Source organism: Bubalus bubalis, chromosome 24, assembly GCF_019923935.1.
Source record: "Bubalus bubalis isolate 160015118507 breed Murrah chromosome 24, NDDB_SH_1, whole genome shotgun sequence".
NCBI lineage: Eukaryota > Metazoa > Chordata > Mammalia > Artiodactyla > Bovidae > Bubalus > Bubalus bubalis.
Window position 1 is genome coordinate 35,583,150 of NC_059180.1, and position 21,401 is coordinate 35,604,550.

The following is a 21,401-nucleotide window of genomic DNA, read 5'->3' on the forward strand; positions in this document are numbered from 1 at the left end:
GACCCAGCCTCACCTGCATCCCAGAGACACATAAACATGTGCACATGCTGCCCTGGGCAGGCGGCAACTGGTAGCCAAAACAACAAGCTCAAAGTGTCTGGTACTTTCCAGGGCATCGTTTATCTTCTCTGTCAATTTTTAGCCACTGCTTTTCAGCAAAGGAACGATTTCTGGAGAACTGCTCTAAAACACCCTTGGCTGGTGTCCCCCTCTGTCCTCCTGGATGTGCAGAATTTTCTCTTTGCCACTCAGTCCTGCGCCCCTAGACCTGGGCCCCACACGTCATTTGCTCAGCAGACACGAGCTGTATGAAGGAGATGGGGCCAAGGCAGATAAACTCCCACTGGACCATCTGTTTAGAGAATCATTTAGTTCCCTGGTGGTGGTGATCAGTCGCTTCAGTTGTGTCATAATAATCTATTGTTTAATGATATTATATTTTAATCTATCTACCCACTGCATTCTTGGGTACTCAGGTTGATAGCAATTTTTCAAAAATATTGAAGAAAATAAATATCTTTGTATATACCTAGTTATAATTGCTTTAAAGAAAACAATTAATATATAGCTAATCCTACTGCATACGTGTTCAGTCGCTCAGTTGTGTCCAACTCTTTGCAACCCTCCAGGCTCCTCCATCCACGGGATTCTCCAGGCAAGAATACTGGAGTGGATTGCCATTTCCTTCTCTAGAGGATATTCCCAACCCAGGGATCGAAACCGTGTCTCCTGAGTCTCCTGCATTGCAGAAGGATTCCTTACCCTTTGAGCCACCTGGGTCCCTCCAAATTTGAACAACTATGCCCTCTCCCCAGTTCATAAATACTAGTTTTCTAGAAGCAAGACAGCACGACTGAAGAATGCAGAATTCCACCTGGAGGTGAAGGTCAAGCATCCAAGGTCAAGATGAAAGGAGCACTTGGGGGCAGTGCAATTCAGTGGAAGGAACAGTGGCACCAGATAGACTCCTGTGTAACCATGGTAACCATGGCCAAGTTACCAAACCTCTCTGGGTTTGAGCATATTGTTCTTTTGAAATTTGCAAATAACGGTGATAGTAACCTCTGCCCCGCTGAGATACTGTAATGAATTTTATACACATGTATACATAGGTACATATATACATACATGCATATATGTATATACTGTATATAATTTATCATACTTGCTAGTACACGGACTATGCACAATAAATGACAGCAAGTTATGACTACAACGTGGGGAATTCAACAAAGTTTATCTGAAAGTGAAAGTGAAGCTCTCAGTCATGTCCGGACTCTTTGCAACCCTATGGGCTGTAGCCAGCCAGGCTCCTTTGTCCATGGGATTTTCCAGGCAAGAATACTGGAGTGGGTTGCCATTTTCTTCTCCAGGGGATCTTTCCCCAACCAGGGATCAAAGCCAGGTCTCCCACAGTGCAGGCAGACTCATTACCCTCTGAGCCACCAGGGAAGCTTATCTGGGGGACAGTTATTTACTGCAGGGGTGAAGGGCTTGTCTTCTCTGCTCTCAAAAGGTCTTAACTCTAAAATGAAATGACCGATACACCATGGGAGGAAGAGGGAAGGTGCGGGCATCTAACACAAATTGGTCCTTGCACATGTCTCTAATCTGCTGGTACATTCTGTTTGTTCTCTTGTCATAATGCAGCCTAAGAAACCAGTTTCCAGCTCTTCTACAGCCATCATCCTAAACCAGGTCAGCATCACCCCTCCTTGGGTTGCTTCAAGACTCCGTATTTTTCTGCTCTGACCATACTGCAAATCCAAAAACCAGTCCAACTCATCATTAAAAAAAAAAAAAGTCAGACCACTGTCGACCCTCCAACGTCATCCTATCACACTTAAAATCTCAAATGATTTCTGTAACCTCCGAGTCCTAATTTGTTTGGACCCCTGGCTGTGTTGGAGAAGGCAATGGCACCCCACTCCAGTACTCTTGCCTGGAAAATCCCATGGACGCAGGAGCCTGGTAGGCTCCAGTCCATGGGGTCGCTAAGAGTCAGATACGACTGAGCGACTTCACTTTCACTTTTCACTTTCCTGCATTGGAGAAGGAAATGGCAACCCACTCCAGTGTTCTCGCCTGGAGAATCCCAGGGATGGGGGAGCCTGGTGGGCTGCCGTCTATAGGGTCGCACAGAGTCGGACACGACTGAAGCAACTTAGCAGCAGCAGCAGCAGCTGACTGTCTTCCTGATGTTATCTCTGAAATTTTCCCTGTACTCACACTCTGTAGCCACGCCGAGCCTCAACATTTCACGCATGCGTCAACCACAGCGCCTCCGGACGTGCTACTGCTGTAGCCTGAAATGCTTCCGGTTCCACGGTTACTCACCTGGCTCTCACCCTGGCTCGATTCAGGTCCCAGCTCAAGTGTCACCCTCTCAGAGAGGCAATCTCTGATCGGTGAATATAAAGGAGCATCGTGACTTACTTTCTACCCTACCCTTGCTTTTTGATTCATTATAGCTATTGCATAACTCCACATGCATGCGTGCTAAATCGTTTCAGTTGTGTCCGACTCTTTGTCACCCCGTGGACTGTCTTCCATCAGGCTCCTCTGTCCATGGGATTCTCTAGGCAAGAGTACTGTAGTGGGTTGCCATGCTCTCCTCCTGGGGATCTTCCTGACCCAGGGATTGAACCAGCGTCTCTTAGGACTCCTGCTTTGGCGGGCAGGTTCTTTACCACTAGCGCCACCTGGGAAGCCCATAACTTGACATGCAAGTACATTATATGCTCATTCATGGGGTCTGCTGCAAGATTCCCTTTCTTCTGCTCTGGTCACACTGCAACCCACGAAGCAGTCCAATTTATCATAAAAAAAAAGAAGTCAGACCGCAGCTGATCCTCCAGTATCATCCTGTCACTTGAGGTCTGGTCTGAACTAGGATGGAGGCTCTTGGAAGAAAAGCCTTCTCTGGACTTATGTAATGTGATGTATGGAACAGTGATGACCCCACATGTACAAATTAACTGACATGAACTTCCAGCAGTTCTATCAAAATAAGTCACGTGCTTTTCAACCTCTGTTTTTGTATAAGACTCACACATTCTGCTACAACTACAACCCCTGACCAGTCTTAAAGTTCCAATGAACCCCAGCGACAGGAAAGCCTTGGATGGAAGAGGAGGGAAAATCACTGCCCTTTTTTCCATCTTTTGCAGAATCCAGCTCATTAAAGGTTCCTGATGTTACAGAATGTGAAAGCCATGGGTGTGTTCAAGGTGGATGAGACAGCCACATAAACACGTGTCTTTCAGGAATAAAATTAAGAAGAAAACAACCAATACCACTGACAACAAGAATACATACCCATGTGAATACAATCGCATAAACAACACATGCAAGTTTCTTCTATGTGTCTAGCAAAGGAGAATCAATATTTGATATTTTGGCTCTACCAAAATAACTTGGGTGTCTCTATCAAAGACCCAAGGAAGCATCTTCACTTTTCCTTTGGAAACAGAAAGAAAAGTTCTTCCGAGTTCCTGTTGCTCCTATTGGATGATCTGTATTTCATCACCTCTGCCCCAAGCCACAGACAAAACTGTCTGGCCATCTCTGCCCCCATAGGCAGCCACATAAAATAATGCATACTTATAAGAAATTCAGGTATCAAATAGATCAGGCCCTCCAAACACATTTTAAGCATCTTATCAATCGCTTTTTCCCCCCATTTAAATAGGATAAGTTGCCTCTTGAGGTCAAATACTGAAATCCAGGAGACATGAGGATTCAACAGACCCACCCTAAGGAGTGTGAGCATCGAAGAATTGATGCTTTCAAATTGTGGTGTTGGAGAAGACTCTTGAGAGTCCCTTGGACAGTAAGGAGATCAGACCAGTCTATCCTAAAGGAAATAAACCCTGAATATTCATTGGAAGGACTGATGCTGAAGCTGAAGCTCCAACACTTTGGCCACCTGATGCAAAGAGCTGATTCCTTGGAAGAGATCATGATGTTGGGAAAGACTGAGGGTAGGAGGAGAAGGGGGCAATAGAGAATGAGATGTTTGGATGGCATCACCAACTTAATGGACATGAGTTTTGAGCAAACTCCAGGAGATAGTGAGGGAAGCCTGGTGTGCTGCAGTCCATAGGGTCACAAAGAATCAGGCATGACAGCAGCTGAACAACAACAAGGAGTGTTGTTCTATATAGAGAGGGGAGAATTCCAGATGGTTGGGTTGCTTAGGGTGTGGGTGCCCTGGGTTTTTTTCCAGCCTGTGAGCAAGACTTCATTGAAACCATGAGTCACAACCTTTGTTGACTGCAGAGTTCTGATTTTTCATTTTCATTCTGTGAGGAGAGTGATCTGGCTAGGAGATAATTCACATTTGATGGATATGGGTGTCTCCTTTTTCACGCTTGATTCAAAATTCAGAGTTCAAATTGAACTTTATGAAGCATACAACATATTATTAATATGACCATCAAAGCCACAGGGATATCTCTCTCAATTTGAAATTTGATCAATAGCAATTCATTAAGAATTTACAGAGCAGCCATCCTAAATTAGACAAGGTAGGCGAAGACACTCTCTCGACTCGGGCAAACTTTCATTATCTGCAGCTTCTCCTCGATGCAGACCACTTGCTTACAAGGCAGGGTTTGTTAAGTCACAGGGCAAAATCGATATCTACCTCTTAGGTGGTAACTTCGCAGTGTTTGACTTATGATGTCAAAATAGAGCCTAAGATACACTGGAACATGCATTCGGGCTCACCGGGAAGATGGAGGCTCTGGATGACCAGCATAGCCACAAAGGATGCTCATTAACATTTTAAACCGACATTCCTCCCCAACCCAAGCTGATTTCCCCTTCAGTCGCATGCTCCATTCTCTCTGTAAGGTTCTGCAAAGGTTAAGTGACTCTTTTCCTAGAGTCCTCCCCACCCCACCTCCAGTAATAGGACTTCCTACCTTCTATCATTAGGCATTAGTGAATTCATCTCTCACAGTAGAAATAGAGATACTTGAGGCTAGGAGTTAGAAGGGAAAGAGCAGGGTTTTCTAGGAAGGTTGTAAGCTAGAGCTTTATCATGTGAGCATGTATATCTCAGGCTCTCTCAGGGGAACACCATAACCCATTAAAAATATTGATACTGAAACTATCAATGAAATAGATCAGGGAGGGCTGGGCGCCTGTTTCTAGTTCTCCCTGCTCCCCTGATGTCTTTCTCTTTTTAAGACCCTAAGCAGGGGGTGAAGCGCTGCAAACATGCCTTTGTTCACCATGCTACTGATAACACATGATTGGTGACAGATGAATGTCTACATGTTGGGCTATTTAATGTATGCTTTTGAAGGTCATGGCACACTCAATGACATGGGGATGAGCTGTCATTTCCTCCCTTCTTGGCTAAAAGCAACGCATGGGTAAGATCTCCTACTCATTGTTTGGGTCACAGTTTAGGCTTAAAAGCAAAATAAATAAACAAATAAATAAAAGAATTCTGTTGTTAGTTAAGGCAACTCACCTATCTTGACATTTAATCAAGTAATTCCATGCTAATGAAAGTCTAAACACAACTGTTCTGAACCACATCAAAGTAAAAAGACAGGCGTTATTTTGATGGACACACCATGCAACTGGGCAATTTCCACTTGCTAATTGACTGATTTTAAAAACAGAAGACTCTGTCTCTCTCATGCCTTACTACTTGTAATATGTGTTAAAAGAAAGGAAATAGATCTTTAACTAATGGAATGAAGATCCTCTTCTTATAAGACAGAGATTATTATATTCCCCAATGCCTCCAGCTTTATAGATTCAGTCTTTTAGGGCCTATAATATAAAACAGTCATTCCATAAAGATCCCAAATAATCCCATAGAAACCCATGTGAACCCAGACATAATACGTCCCAAAACATAGAAGTCCCATGCCTGTGTGCCTAAATCTCCCCTATTCAGTATTTTAATGTTAAGAGCACTGATTATACTGTAATATTTTATTGTGGCTTCATTCAATATAGTCTTACTTTTCTGGATCATGTATTATTAAAACCGGAAATAAAACATCCAAGTTAGCAAAACGCCTACTGTCTTTTTAGACAGCAGAGCCTAAAAGCTCCAGCTATACTGCAAAGATATGACTTTTTTTTTTTAACTCAACTTTCTAGCATGACCGACTGCAGCATGTGAAGGGAAAAAAAGAAAAACAAAGGATACTGAGAGTTGGATGGATGCACCAAGAAGTAGCAATGTTTGTTACCTGCAGAGGTGTTACAAGAAATTTCATCTGCTGCAACGAAGACGAACTGATTTCTGGAAGAGAAGATAAAATTCACAATACTGCTCGCTCAGGGGGAAATGCGCTCTCTGCCAATTGGTTCGATGTAGTCAGATGAGGTAAGGGAAGGGTGCTGAGTTTGAATGGATGTTGCAAGGAAATGTGTTGCTATTGTGGGCTTGGAGAGTTTAGGAAGATCATGAAACAGGCATGCGAGGGAACCCTTCCACAAAATCATGGTGATGTCAGAACATGGACCATGTACAGCTGTTGCATGAGATATTAATACTATGTGTTACTAACATGTTATCATGCCAGGGTGGGTTTCTAAGGCTTAGGGTTTTTCAAACTGAGCTTCTATGGATTTCTTACACTCAAAGGAGACTATGCTAAAAAGAAAAAAATAGACTATTAGAAAAAGAGTATACTGCAACTAGCTAGGAAAATCATACAATTCCAGACTTTATTACTATTATAGTATAATATTAAAAAAATTTTAAAGGAAAGAAAAAGCAATGCCATCATTTCTGAAGAGAACATTAAATGGTATCGTGTTATGGATAATAATTTTCTCACCAAATGAGGCTTGCTACATAAAGAAGGTAAGAGAACTCATCAATTGAAATAAACCCTGCCTTGCCAAATTATTTTTAACGATGCAGTATTAAAAAAGAAAATAAAAATGGAAAACGCTATTTCACTTTGATTTAATAAATCCAGAAAGATGATAAAAGTCTTTTAAGATGTTTCCAACTGTGGCATTTCCACAAGGTAATGTATTCTAATCCAGGGGTACTGTCTGTTTCTCTAGAAATAAGAACATCTGTGTCAGGCAGATTACAAAAATGTCCCAATGAGATCGGCAAGGCTCTTAAATGCCTCAGAGGCAGGAGTACTAAGGCTTCTAATTCTTATTTGTTAGAGTCTTCTGTGTATGGGAATCATCTAGAACCAAGATAAGTGCATTTCAGTTTGATTGGTCTAGTGATTGAGCATCTCTTAAAACATCTTAAGAAAGTTTTCCTGTTGCAGAAGGTAACTCCCTGAAATATACATAGAGTTACCACTTGGAAATTCACTAGAATGTAACATTCAGCTGAAGATTCTCATTATTGCCATGACAATGAAATCTTAAAATTCATACGTGATTTGAGGACAGCATTTTTTATGTTTCTCATCCATCGTAATAAAAGTCATAACTAAGTTCATTTATTACCTCTCTTAAAACAAAGTCAGTGTCTTTGGATGTTGGCTATCTTTCAGCTCTGACACAAACTTTCCGGGCCCCATCATTACCTGGCATCAAATTTTCAAGGTTTGAGGAGCACTAAACTTAATATCCCTGAAAATGAAGATGCTTGAGTTGAATATCTGTTTTGACTTGCTCACCTTGGACTGACTCTAGGGGCAGAAGACACAGATAGCTCAAATTACAAATATATTATTGGGTGGACCAAACAAGCACTTTGGAGGGACCTCTGTTTCTAGCACACCCATAAGAACAACCTACAGTAACCAAGAAGGGTCGTCTGGTTTATCCAAAGAGACAAGCTCTTTGGAACAGCTATTCACTTATCAACGAGGCAGGGCCTCGTTCATGAGGTGGCTCCATCGCATCCCTACTCACTCATCCTAAAGACAGTACTACCTTGAATCTCTCCTCTGAATTTTCCCTAAGGGACTGTCAAGCGTGCTAGATTCTGGAAAAACCATGGGAGGCAACCAACAGAAATAATAAAAAAAAAATGGTCTGATGAAGAGAGAACCTTTGTAAAAATATAGCCTACAAGTATGATTATAAAGAAACTAGACCCTTTTCTTGAATTGTACCAGGTTTTTAGAAAATGTGATTATTGTCCTTCATAGCCCTCTTCTTTTTGACATGATATATTTGCTCTTTAAAAAAAATGCTACTCTTTCTCCATATTCTTATTTTTTTTTTAATAATGTGTTTGGCTTTTTCAGTGCCTTTGATTCCTGAGTAAATTTCCAAACAAAGGCAACTACTCCTGTTGATGACTCACTGTCTACAGAAGAGTTGCCTCAGATGACCTGTGACTATCAAATCAAGCCTATATCAAAGTTTAGAGTTAGCATCAACAGTGATATTTTAAGGAATGTGCCATGGACTCTGCAGCAATGCCAAAAAAAGATATATAAACATATTTCTAAAAAACAGTAGCCATTCAGATGTATTAATTCTGTACTGACTTTTAGTTTTAATCCACAGAAGCAATCTCCCTCCATCCCAGGAAGTCTATCCTAACATCTCAGAAAAGTGTGTTTTTACAGAGCTCATTAATTCCCTGGAGTCACCCTGTGTGATCACGTCTCCCTCTAAACTACACTTTCTTTCATAAGTTGATTATGAGTACAGTTAATAGAAAATGCCTGGCAAATAAGAGCCTGGCAAGGGATACCCCACAGATCAGGTCAAGAGAGGAATGAGGAGAAGAAGGGGCAGGTTTCACTGTGGTGTCTATGTCCCCTCTGCTGCTGTTGTTTAACTGCTAAGTCATGTCCAACTCTTTTGCAACCCCATGGACTATAGCCTGTCAGTTTCCTCTGTCCATGGGGTTTTCCAGGCAAGAATACTGGAGCGGGTTGCCACTTCGTTCCCCAAGGGATTTTCCCGACCCAGGGATTGGGTCTCCTGCATTGGCAGGGGGGTTCTTTACCACTAAACCACCTGGGAAGCCCTGCCTCCTCTGTTAGGACATTTTTATGTGGTTCTGTTTCTCCCTGCTTTTACTTGAAGATAAACTATTTATCTTAGATTGCCCATAAATGATCCAACCCTCTTGGTGAAATCATTTACTCCAAATGACCAGAGAGAGGTGTGATCAAAGAGATTAACAATGTAGCAGAGCAGTCTGCTGTGCCCTAAGTGACAGGAAAACTCAGTGATCAGAGCAACCCAGGTGTGCTCTGGACATCCGGGTCAACTCTTAAGAGGGGAAAGGAGGCTAGCCTGGGGCCTGTCCCCTTTTGCTAATCCTAGTCTGCTTTTCACTCTTGACACAGGCCTGAGGATGTAAACTTCAAACGCAGTTGGATCTGATTTTTTAGCCAACTGGTTTGTTCAGTGATTCAATGATTATGTCTGGCAGAATCTTTCTCAACCTTGGCCAGACAGAGTAAATACCCAGTAAGCTTCTAGAAAGCCTAGTGACCGATTAAATGGGTAGCTCTGGGAGTGGGTCTCAGGCATCAGTATTTTCTAAAGACCTCCAGGTGAGTGTATTACACAGCCAAGAGAGAAGCACCTGTCTAGTTGACTGGTTCTCATCTTGGCGGCTCCTAGATTCATGGTGATGTTAAGTAGCAACACTAAGTCTAAGACATGACTGACTCTTTGTGACCACATGGACTGCAGCATACCAGGCTCCACTGATCATGGGATTCTCTGGGCAAGAACACTGGTGTGTGTTGCCATTTCCCTTCTCCAGGGGATCTTCTTGACCCAGGGATTGAACCCATGTCTCCTGCTTGGCAGGCAGATTCTTTACCACTGAGCCACCAGGGAAGCCCTCCTAGATTCACATGTGCTAAGTTGCTTCAGTTGTGACCTACTCTTTTCGACCCTATGGACTGAAACCCTCCAGGCTCCTCTGTCCATGGGATTTTCCAGGCAAGGATACTAGAGTGGGTTGCCACGCCCTCCTCCAGGGGATCTTCCTGACCCAGGGATTTGACCCCTTTCCTGCACTGGCAGGTGGGTTCTTTACCACTAGCGCCACCTGGGATAGCTGAACTCTGCTCTGGTGGGTCCTGACTTCATGGGTCTAGGAGTGAGTCTGGAAAGAGGCAGGGGTTGCTCAGCCATGGCCGCAAAGCACTGGGGATGCTACAAATGGGGAGTAGAAAGGGGGTTGGAACACTGAATTGGTTATAGATTTTGCTTTTCTTGCAACTTCCATTTTGCCACCTTCCGTGCTGGTCTCTGAGACAACCTAGTTGCATGGTTTCTGAGGCTGGATCATAGAAAACCACACATGACCCAGGACTGGTTACTTTTACTTTCTGAAAGCCTTCTCAGAGAATGAACTTTAAACCTCATTTCTGCAAGAGAAGCTGATGAAACATGGCCATAATATCATGCTCTCTGTTTTTGCTTCCTCCTCTGTTCCTCTTCTTCCCGATGTGTTTACTCAAGCTCATCTTGGCTGGGTCTTTCCATTTTTTTCCTAGTGAGTCTGCATCTAATTCTCTTTTCCATGTTGTTGTTTTTTTTAACCTATAATTCATCCCCATTTTTGACCCCTCCCTCTACTCCAGAATGTCTCAAACTTCCCTGAAGACAATTACCTAGAATGCTTGTTAAAAAATATGGATGTCTGGGTTTCAGCCCTGACCACCTGCATGAGAATTTCCAGGAGAGAAGTCTGATTATCTGGACAAGACCTCCAGGGAGGGAACTGTGGTCCTGGGTAATTTTTTTACCATGGAGAAATTTGGGAAAACTTGCTGAGACATCTCTTGCAAATTCATTTTCATTTTCGCTTCAAAGCCTGCCTTTCCCAGAAGACTGCTGGATAGAGGGAGGCTTTGTGGAAGAAGAGAGGATGACTAATTTAAGAAAAATGAGGAAATAGTCAATTACTGAGCACAAGACAGAAGGCTGCGTTCCTTTCAATCCTTTGGAATGTGGACACCAAAGGGCTACCAGCTAACAGTGATGGAGCGCTTATCTATGACAGGTGGTTGCTGAGTGCTGTATGTATGTATTCATTCATTTGTTTTTCCTGACAATCTCTCTTATCCTCCCCATCTTCACAGATGAGGTAACAGAGAAAGGTCATGTAATGTGAACGAGATGTTAAGGGATGGAGGTAAACTCGAGATAGCTGTGTTGGGTCAAGACTCTAGCGTTTTTTTTTTTTTTTTGCTTAAATATAAAAATCATAATCAAGATTTTTTTGATATTTTATTCTGTTATTTATAACTAAAGTATAGCTGATTTACAATATTATATTAGTTTAGGGTGTACAACATAGTGATTCAGTATTTTTGTAGATTGGACTCCATATACAGTTATTATAAAATAATGGCTAAGTATCCCATACTTTATAATATATCCTTGTTCTTGTATCTTTTTATACATAATAGTTTGTATCTATTAATCCTATATCCCTATGTTACCCCTCCTCTCTTCCTTTCCCCCCTATTCCCTAGATCTGTGAGTCTGTTTATTTATATACATTCATCTGTTCTATTTTTTTAGATTCCAAGACCCCAAGTCTCATTCACTTTCTAAGATTCTTCTCAGGGATGCTCCCACAAAGGGTATGGAGTCAATAATAGGTGTGGCTTGTCTATGGAGGAATTTTCATAGTCTTTCTCTCTTTTAATCTATTACCAAACTTCATGATGTTTTATGATGATTTCCATAGATCAGGGATCCCAAACCTCTGGGATCTAAGGCCTGATGACCTGAGGTGGAACTGATGTCATAACAATAGAGAAAAGTGCACAATGAATGTAATGCACTTGAATCATCCCCAAAGGATCCCCCAACCCTACCCCCATCCATGGAGAAACTCTTCCACAAAACCAGTCTCCGATGCCAAAAAGGTTGGGCACCTCTGCACAGACTGGCCACTTAGACACTGGATCTGACTCTGCTGGTGGGAACACTTAAATAAGTCCTGGAACTTGCTATATTTTCCTTAATATCTTGCTTTTCATCTTAGGCTAAATCTCATCTCTTGGCAATTTTCTTTTCTTCGACAAACCACCCACGGCTGAATTCTAAGAGTCAAATGAAAATAATAGCCAGCCAGGGTTGCTGGAGGAGATGTGAGGGATTAGGTATGAATAAGATACAGAGAAATCTTCCCACCTGGGTGGGGGTGGAGGGAAAGGCCAGACCGGAGATGTCCTTCCATCAAATAATACTGGTTTTAAATTGTACTGTTAAAGGTGCTGGTCATTTACCCTTCACTGGCCTTTTAGTTAATCTTTGTCTCTATTGTTACACAAAATGCAGGCTTGATGCCACTCACAGTGAGTTTCCTCTTGTAGCCAATGCTATGAATATTCACTCTAACACACAGACACACAGGTATGTGATTAAAATCCTTCAAGGCTATCTTCTAAAGTATTCCTTCAGCCTGAGAAGGGAGTCTTCTGGTCTGACAGATGTCAGCCCCAAGATGGCAATGGACAAAGTTAATTTAATTCTATCTGTAAGTTCCAGGGTATCTGTTAGTTATAGAGGTTCTCATTATAGTACTCTAAGATTCTTTTAAAAAATATAAAATACCAATGACCAGGGCTCCTCAGGTGGCTCAGATGGTAAAGAATCTGCCTGCAGTGCAGGAGGCTTGGGTTTGATCCCTGAGTTGGGAAGGTCCCCTGGAGAAGGGAGTGGCAACCCACTTGAGTATTCTTGCCTGGAGAATTCCAAGACAGAGGAGCCTGGTGGGCTATACAGTCCATGGGGTTGCTAAGAGTCGGACACGACTGAGTGACTAACACTTTTTCTTTCAATGATCAGACCATCTTTTAAAATATAACATACCCATGACCAGATCCAGTCATTTAAATCAGAATTCTGGACAGCGGTACCCAGGTATTTCCAAAAAGCCACACAGGTGTTTCTAATGTGTTGCCAGCACTGAGAACTAATTTCTCACATATGTTCTCTGAACATAGGTACCTCCCTTTACAGGAAATAAGAATGGCATGTTCTTTTGTTTTTTAAATTAAATTGTGCTACTGTTGATTTCCATCATTTATAGTTCTTGATATTTTAATTATTGGCATTTGTAATTAATACATTGTTCAATATATTTCTTTTTTTTATTTTATTTTATTTTTAAACTTTACATAATTGTATTAGTTTTGCCAAATATCAAAATGAATCCGCCACAGGTATACATGTGTTCCCCATCCTGAACCCTCCTCCCTCCCCATTCCATCCCTCTGGGTCGTATTTCTTAATAGTTATTAATTTTTAAATAACTATGTTTACCAGATAATTCTTTTTAGACACATAAAATTCAGGTAGAAAGGTACACTAATCAGGTCGTTGGTCAGATTTTAAAAGTTGCTGGAATCTTGGGGAATCCAGCCATGATGGATTCCTGCATAAATATAATATGCAGACAAAAGATGCTCCTATTACAGTTCTACTGGGTACCTTTGCTAAACAGTTTACTGATGTGCTTCATTCACTCCTCAGATGCTTAAGGAGGGCTTGCGATGGGCCAGGCAACCCCTACTGCTGCTGCTGCTAAGTCGTTTCAGTTGTGTCCGACTCTGTGCAACCCTATGGACAGCAGCCCACCAGGCTCCTCCGTCCACAGGATTCTCTAGGCAAGAATACTGGAGTGGGTTGCCATTTCCTTCTCCAAGGCAACCAGCTAAGCTTAAGGAATTTGAGGCCATGCTCATGGTCTTTAAACCACAGAGGAGTGTCTAGTACTGGGCTTGGCTGTCTCAAAGCTCATAATCTAATTTATATTTCAGTTTTATCACCTTGAAAGGAAGACCGATTTGCTTGTGATCAGTATTTTACCTCTCCCCCCCACCGACTCAGTTCTAAAGTTCTAGAACTGTACAAATTCCAATCAGATTCATATTTTTCCCTGCCCTGTTGTTTTATATATATATATAATCATATGTACGTCATGTAGAATCAAGATGAAGAACAAAAAACAAGCAAATAAGTAGATTAACTATAGACTCCTCTGAAATGGCTATCCTGATATTTTTAAAAAGAGGAATGCATTCACGCCCATTCAAAACTATTTCATGGAGCAACAGTTCCTACATTAACACTGCATACGTTAAAAAGTTTAATGCGAAAGGAGTTAAAGCCTGTGAATCTGTCCCCAGTTTGAATCTTCCTCACCAAACCTCTGAGTTGTAGACACTCAAACGCAAGGGCACCTCCATTTCCTGGAGACCTTGGCACAGCCCTCTTCTGTAATGTTGCTGCTGCTACTGCTAAGTCACTTCAGTCGTGTCCGACTCTGTGAGATCCCATAGACAGCCTCCCACCAGGCTCCTCCGTCCCTGGGATTCTCCAGGCAAGAACACTGGAGTGGGTTGCCATTTCCTTCTCCAATGCATGAAAGTGAAAAGTGAAAGTGAAGTCGCTCAGTCGTGTCCGACTCTTAGCGACCTCATGGACTGCAGCCCACCAGGCTCCTCCGTCCATGGGATTTGCCAGGCAAGAGTACTGGAGTGGGGTGCCATTGCCTTCTTAGTTTCTCCAAAATGTAATACTCTCCCTTGTTCCCACTGCACTGCTTTTCTCAGCTCAAGTGAAAGAGAACTAGCAGAGTCTGGAAGCTGGGCCCCGTTATGCACAAGCTGTGTTCCAACAGAAAAATCATTTCATCTTTTTGGGCCTCAGTTTTCTCATTTGTAAAATGGGAACAAACAGCACACTTGCACACACGTGTGCACACACACAGCCCTCTCTTGGGCTTTTTTGGTATATGTACGTGCAGATCAATGAGAACATGAATGGGAAAGCAATTTGTTTGGGGAATATATTATTGTTCAGTCATGTCTGACTCTTTGCAACCCTGTGGACTATAGCCCACCAGACTCTTCTGTCCAGTGGATTTCCTAGGCAGGAATACTGGAGTGGGTAGCCTTTCCCTTCTCCAGGGGATCTTCCCAACCCAGGGGTCAAACCTGGGTTTCCTGCATTGCAGGCAAATTCTTAACTGTCTGAGCCACTAGGGAAGCCCATTTGGGGGAAGACATTAATTTTTTTGGCTGCATGGACTCATGAACACTGTAAGCTTCTCTCTCTCCACAAAGACATTGGCTATTTGTGTTAAGTCCTGGGCTTCTGTGGGTTTAGGGCAAGTGGGGATAGTTAAGAGTCTTTTGAGGTTGTAGGTCATTTTACAGGTGGCTGCAACCTTCAGGAAGGTAAAATTCTACCTCAGCTTTCATTGGGCAGGCAAATGAGAACACAGTGGGGTACCAATCACAGGTTGGAGATGGGTCTGGCAGATTCTCTGAACAGCATATATTATTCTCTAGAGCAGGAGTCCCCAACCTCCAGGATCTAATGCCTGATGATCTGAGGTGGAGTTGGTGTAATAACAAGAGAAATAAAGTACACAATAAATGCAATGTACTTGAGTCATCCCAAAACCATCCACTCCCACCCCAGGACGTGGGAAAACTGTCTACCATGAGATCAGTCCCTGGTGCCGAAAAGGTTGGGGACCGCTGTTCTAGGAGAAGCCACCTCATATTGAGGAGGCGGTCTCCGAGCTCCTGGAGGCTCAGGAGAAGCACAGGGTGTCCAGGTTGAGCCTCTGGATGGTGGAGAGGCCACACTGAGATGGTCTGGGTCCACCTAGGAGTTGTGTGCAAAACAAAGGGAGCTGATGGTGGAAAGTTCCAGAACCGTCCTAATCCCTGGGGATTCCGAAAACCCACTACCACCACAGCATTGGACTTCTCATCAAGTATGATGGGAAAAGGGCAACATAGGTAGGTTTGGGTTTTTTTTTTTTTTTTTGACTCTTTGAAGTCATGTTGGTTTGGGGGCAGGGTCTACATTGGGAGAATTGATTGTGTTTTCCTACGAACTTGATGTGCCCCTGGTAGCCTGACAGCTCCTCCTTGCACATGAAAAAAGAAGAAATAATCTGGGAGAAAGATGAACAGAAGTACAGGCTGTTTGATCACAAGGTTCCCAGGTGCTTCTTCCTTCAAAACATTTTTGCCCAATCTATTTTTTTTCCCCAATTTTGAGACACGATTGACAAATTAACATTGTTTATAACCAGGCTGTACAGCATGCTTTTTTTTTAAAGGTGCGCAAATTGATGACTTAATACCCATGTATATTGTGAAACGAGTATGACAGTCAAGGTAATTAACATATCCATCACTACACAGCGTCACCTTTCTTTGCCTGTGGTGAGAACATTTAAGTTCTCCTCTCTTGGCCAATTTCAGGTCAATGTGTTTTCATGTTTCTAGGATGAAAGTCAAGATTGAAAAACCAAAAAAAAATCTTCTAGAGGCAAAAATTTTTGACTCAGAGAACCTGCTGCCACAGGAAGGGACTCATTTTTGAGTCAACAAAGCAAATTATGCTCCTAGTTTAGTGATGCTGCTGATAATAATAATAATAAGGATGATGATATTGATGACAATATCCTGAGTGCTACTGAGCATCAGTGCTATGCAAGGAGCTTTCTCTTCATGACCACAATTAATTCTCACAACCACTCAGGAAGGCAGGCATCACTCATTAACCCCCCACCCCTTTAATGATGAGACAGTGGAGGGTCAATTAGCTTGCCACTATTATCTTGTGTAGTAAGGAACTTATGAACTGAGATTCAGGCTCTAAATCTCATTCTCTGATCGTAATCTGTAGGCGAATCAGCATAGACTGGCCAATGCATGCACCAATCAAAGAGTAGGCACAAGGAGTGTGAGAGATCCTGCTTTACATCCTGACCAGGGCAATGACAAGTTGAGGAAGCACAGGTTCCCTCATGTTAGTGTTACAGTGGGTCCTGAAAGACTGCCTCATCTAAAAATGATCTGTCCTTTCAGATGGATTTAATTTGCTTGATTTTGTCCGTATATATGCAATGCTTTCTTCTCCTGATTTGGACCATTTTTAAAGTCTTTATTGAATTTGTTACAATATTGCTTCTGTTTTATGTTTTGGTTTTTTTTGGCCACAAGGCATGTGGGATCCCAGCTCCCTGCGCAGGGATCAAACCCACACTCCCAGCATTAGAAGGTGAAATCTTAACCACTGGAACACCAGGGAAGTCCCTCAATAATTTCAAATAATTGTGTGTGTGTGCACACACGTGTGTGCGTGTGTGCTTAATCACTCAGACGTGTCCGACTCTGCATCCCCATGGACTGTAGCCCGCCAAGGTCCTCTGTCCATGGGATTTTCCGGGCAAGAATACTGGAGTGGGGTGCCATGTCCTACTCTGGGGATCTTCCTGACCCAGGAATTGAACCTGCATCTCCTGCATTGCAGGTGGCTTCTTTACTGCTGAGCCTCCAGGGAAGCCCTCAACCATATATGCTCTAAAAAACCTGTCAATCGTCAAATTATTGATAACACCATGCTTTTCACCACCTTTTTTCAGTTTATAAAACAGTGAGTGTTTACCTTTGCCTCTTTCTGATTCTAACTGGTATATTCTCTCCCTTTAGCAGATGGCAAAACAGGGGCTCCAAAAAGGTAAGAGGAGTCTGATATGACTTTTCCAGGGTAAGTTTTATAACAGGGAGAGTCTACAGTTATTCACAACCCATGAGGAGATATTATTAACAGCACAGGATGATTCTGATTAGCTTTGGATCTTTGGGGTAAAGAAAATGATGATCGGTGGCCCTCGGCTAGCTGAGGGAGGAAGTCACAACAAAATGGATTGTGAGGGACAACCAACCTCGGGCAACTCTGACCTTCCCCTTGAAGAAGGGAGAGAGCAGAGGAGACAGTCACTAGTCAGCAAGTTACAAACTCTCTTACACGTGCAAGACATGTGGAGGGAGAACCCAAAGTGAACGTTGTTTACTGACCGTGTGCATGCTAAGTCGCTTCAGTCATGTCCGACTCCCTGCGACCCTATGGACTGTAGCCCGCCAGGTTCCTCTGTCCATGGGATGTTCCAGGTAAGAGTTCCTGAGTGGGCTACCATTTCCTCCTTCAGGGCATCTTCCTTACCCAGGGATCGAACCTGCATCTCTTATATCTCCTTCACTGGCAGGTGGGTTCTTTACCACTAGTGCCACCTGGGAAGCCCCTCTGACTGCCTACCGGGGTAGAACTGAAGCACCTCGAGAATGGTGCTTCTCACAAATCGCCTACAAATCTCCCTGGGATCTTAAAAGTGTAGATTCTGGTTCAAGCGGGGCTTGATAGTCCGCATGTCTCACAAGTTCCTGGTGAGGCCAATTTGGAATTTGGTTGGTCAAGGAACCACACTTTGCAGTTCAAGTGTCTAAGGACCCTAAATGTGAACCCCTCTAGCCTTGAAATTAGAACAGAATAAGGGAAGCACTTCTTTCCCTGCTGTTTGTTAATTTTAAGTTCAAGTCAAAGATGTTAAAGCAAACAATTGAAAAAAAAAAAAAAACAGCAGAGAAATTATCATTCTAGGAAAGCAATGGAACTAATATTTTCTAGGACACATTTTTTGATGTGTCTCCAGCCCCACCACGTGGGCTCCTATTCTAGTTTCTAGAAGTGATCCACAAACCCTTTAACCATATAGAAATGGTGTGTGTGGAGGGGAAGTCTCTCATCTTTTAATGCAATCAAATTTCAAATGACAACATTGGCCCATGAAAATAGGGATTAAAAGGATGCTAGAGGGATTATAAGGATGTTAGGAGCATCCAGAGATCCTAGTTTTCTTTTTAAAGAAATTCCACAGCTGCAAAAACACTGGGAACCACTGATCCAGGTTATCAGACATGTGATGCATTTCTAGACTCTCAGGCCAAGGCATTTCAATCTAAGTGATTACAATAATGAAGGGAAAAGGCTGTTTGGTTTTGATTCTGAATCTTCTCTCCCAAATCTATTGATTGATCCAAACATTCATATATCATAATGTAGCAAGACTAAGCTGGGAACAAAGACAGCATGGACAAGTCAGCTATTGCAATTCCCTCTCCTACCCAACTGGTGATGGTGGTTTAGTTGCTAAGTCATGTCCAACTCTCCTGACCCCATAGACTGTAGCCCACCAGGCTTCTCTGTCCATGGGATTTCCTAGGCAAGAATACTGGAATGGGTTGCCATTTCCTCCTCCAGGAGATCTTCCCAACCCAGGATTCGAACCCGTGTCTCCTGCATTGCAGGCTGATTCTTTACCACTGAGCCACTTGGGAAGCCCCTCCTACCCAACTACCATCCCCCTAAATTCTGATAGCAGTCCCTACTCTAAATGTCCCAGATGTCAATTAAAGATGAAATGCACTATGGTTTGGAGGAGAATCTAATTCCAGAAGAGTCAATCACTGTGATCTACCCTAGGGAGAAAATCATAAGTTATTTATTTCTGTCCAATGACTGTTAACAGGCGTGCATTACACACAAATACGAAAATAAAATAAAGCCTACATATAAACAGAAGTCAGTTCTTCTGGAAGAGAATTCAAGTTCTCTTCATGGGTATAAGAGCCAGAACTTGCTTTGATAATGTTAAAAGAAATACTAGAAGTTTTTAATAAAAAATTCCTTCTTACCTGCAAATATAGATCTTCTAGGATATGTGATAGTGACCAAAAGTAAAAGGTGTCAGGGAGCGGGTTTAATTTTTGTCACATTCTTGAATGCTTCATGAGCTCAGAGCTTATCTGTGTGTGTGTGTGCACTAAGTCTCTTCCAGTTATGTTTCACTCTTTGTGACCCTGTGGACTGCAGGGTCCAGCCAGGCTCCTCGGTCCACGGGATTCTCCAGGCAGAATACTGGAGTGGGTTGCCATGCCCTCTTCCCGGGAATCTTCCTGACCCAGGGATCAAACCTGTGTTTCTGTATCTCCTGCATTGGCAGGCAGATTCTTTACCACTAGCGCCGTCTGAGAAGGCCCAGAGTCTATCTACGGCCTGTCTGTTCGATTCCACTTGACTGGAATACTGTCTTCTACGAGGAAAGGTCTTTATTTGCAATGGAAATGGCTGATCCAGAGGCTTCTGTGTAAAGTTTCTCGTCAGAGGTGTCTGACTGGCCTCTGTAGCACTGGGCTTTCTCACCTGTCTCTAAACCCTTCACAGTTGAAGGGTCTTGATGATATTACTGAAAAGAGAGGTTTTATTTGCTTTTTTGTGGCCCATCAAGTCAATGATCTGCAACCCGAAAAGTATGTAATTAGGCCATGACATGACCAAAGGAGTTGTTATATCTTGTCACTGGCAAACATAGCTCCCCACATGGCTGTGACAGCCATGGTCTATTGGGTTTGGAATTTCCTTTAATATCTCCCCAACTCCTTCTTGGTCTAGTCTGTTGACTATTACAGGCTTGCTTCTTCTTTTAATGGCTTCAATTAAATTATGTATTCAACCGACAGTGCCTAACACCAGTTAAGAAACCATTACAGAGTATGGACCCAAGGCAACTGGTTCTTGAAACAAAAATTTGAGCACTTTTTCTCTCAATGTGTGTGTGCGTGTGTCTGCATATACGTAAATGAAAAAGGAGAAACTCAGGGAATACATCGATCAGTAACAGACATATTACTTTTCATCACTGAGGGCTCTGTGTCCGTAAACACAAGTTCCCCAAATCACACTGATGCTACCATCAAGAACTACATACTCCCTCCTTCACTCTTCCCAGGCCATCTCAGTCCTCATCAAATAGAATCATTGTCCATCTGCAGAGCAGGCTGGCAGAAAATATAATTATCTTAGTTATTTTAATTTGTTCGGTGAATGCTCAATCAGAATTATTGATCCATAGGGAAAATAAATAAATGAGAGCATGAAATTCCATTCACTTTTTAATCACTAAGTTGCATCTTTGTTATGACTATTTGAAGAGGCAAATGTGCCTTAGCTCTGACTTTGTAGGAACAGGATAAGGGGATAGAAATAATCCAGGACCTAGACTGACACACACTGGACTTGAACCCCAATAGTGGGATCTCCTGGGGTGTACATCACCATGCCTGGACCTGCTTCTCCCGCCCGGGCCTGGGACTTCCACTGAGGGTGGCCACACGTGCCCTCCTCATCCTCTGATAGTCCTAGCGGAAGCCTGTGGTCCTAGCGTCATTACTCACAGGCCGTCGTTTGTCTGAGGCATTATGCCGTCTTAAACGATCACTTAAGTGGCCTACTTTAAACGATCCATCTTAAATGATCATTATATGGCTGCCCTCACTAAACTTCTTCCCTGATCAGGTCATTTGTTCCAATGTGGTGCATACCACCTGACAGACAAGAGACAACTGCTGAAAAATTAACTTCAAAAGAGAAATCTACATGGTGAAAAGATTTAAAAAGTGGCAGGAAATGTCACCTAAGACTGCTCACTTTAAGAAAACCTGATTTATCAAAATCTGAACTTCTGAGGACTGATCAATTAAAGGACCTATGTAGCCCCTGAATACTTGGTTTTTTCCATTAAAAAAAAAATAGAAGAAACAAAGGAAAACAAACAAATGATTCCAGAACTCAGTGGATTCAAA

The 21,401-nt window shown here is 42.7% G+C and overlaps 1 protein-coding gene across 29 annotated transcripts in view; it reads right to left on the reverse strand.

Moving 5' to 3' along the window:
- Positions 1 to 21,401, reverse strand: part of RBFOX1 (RNA binding fox-1 homolog 1) — a 1,703,141-nt gene that overhangs the window by 14,608 nt on the left and 1,667,132 nt on the right. For 10 of the 29 annotated variants that reach the window (XM_044936042.2, XM_044936036.2, XM_044936039.1 and 7 more), the window contains one exon: positions 6,222 to 6,274. The exons of the other annotated variants lie outside the window; for them this stretch is intronic. In XM_044936042.2, coding sequence (XP_044791977.1) covers positions 6,222 to 6,274 — 53 coding nt within the window. The remainder of the gene's footprint in view (positions 1 to 6,221; positions 6,275 to 21,401) is intronic. 29 annotated transcript variants of the gene reach the window in all.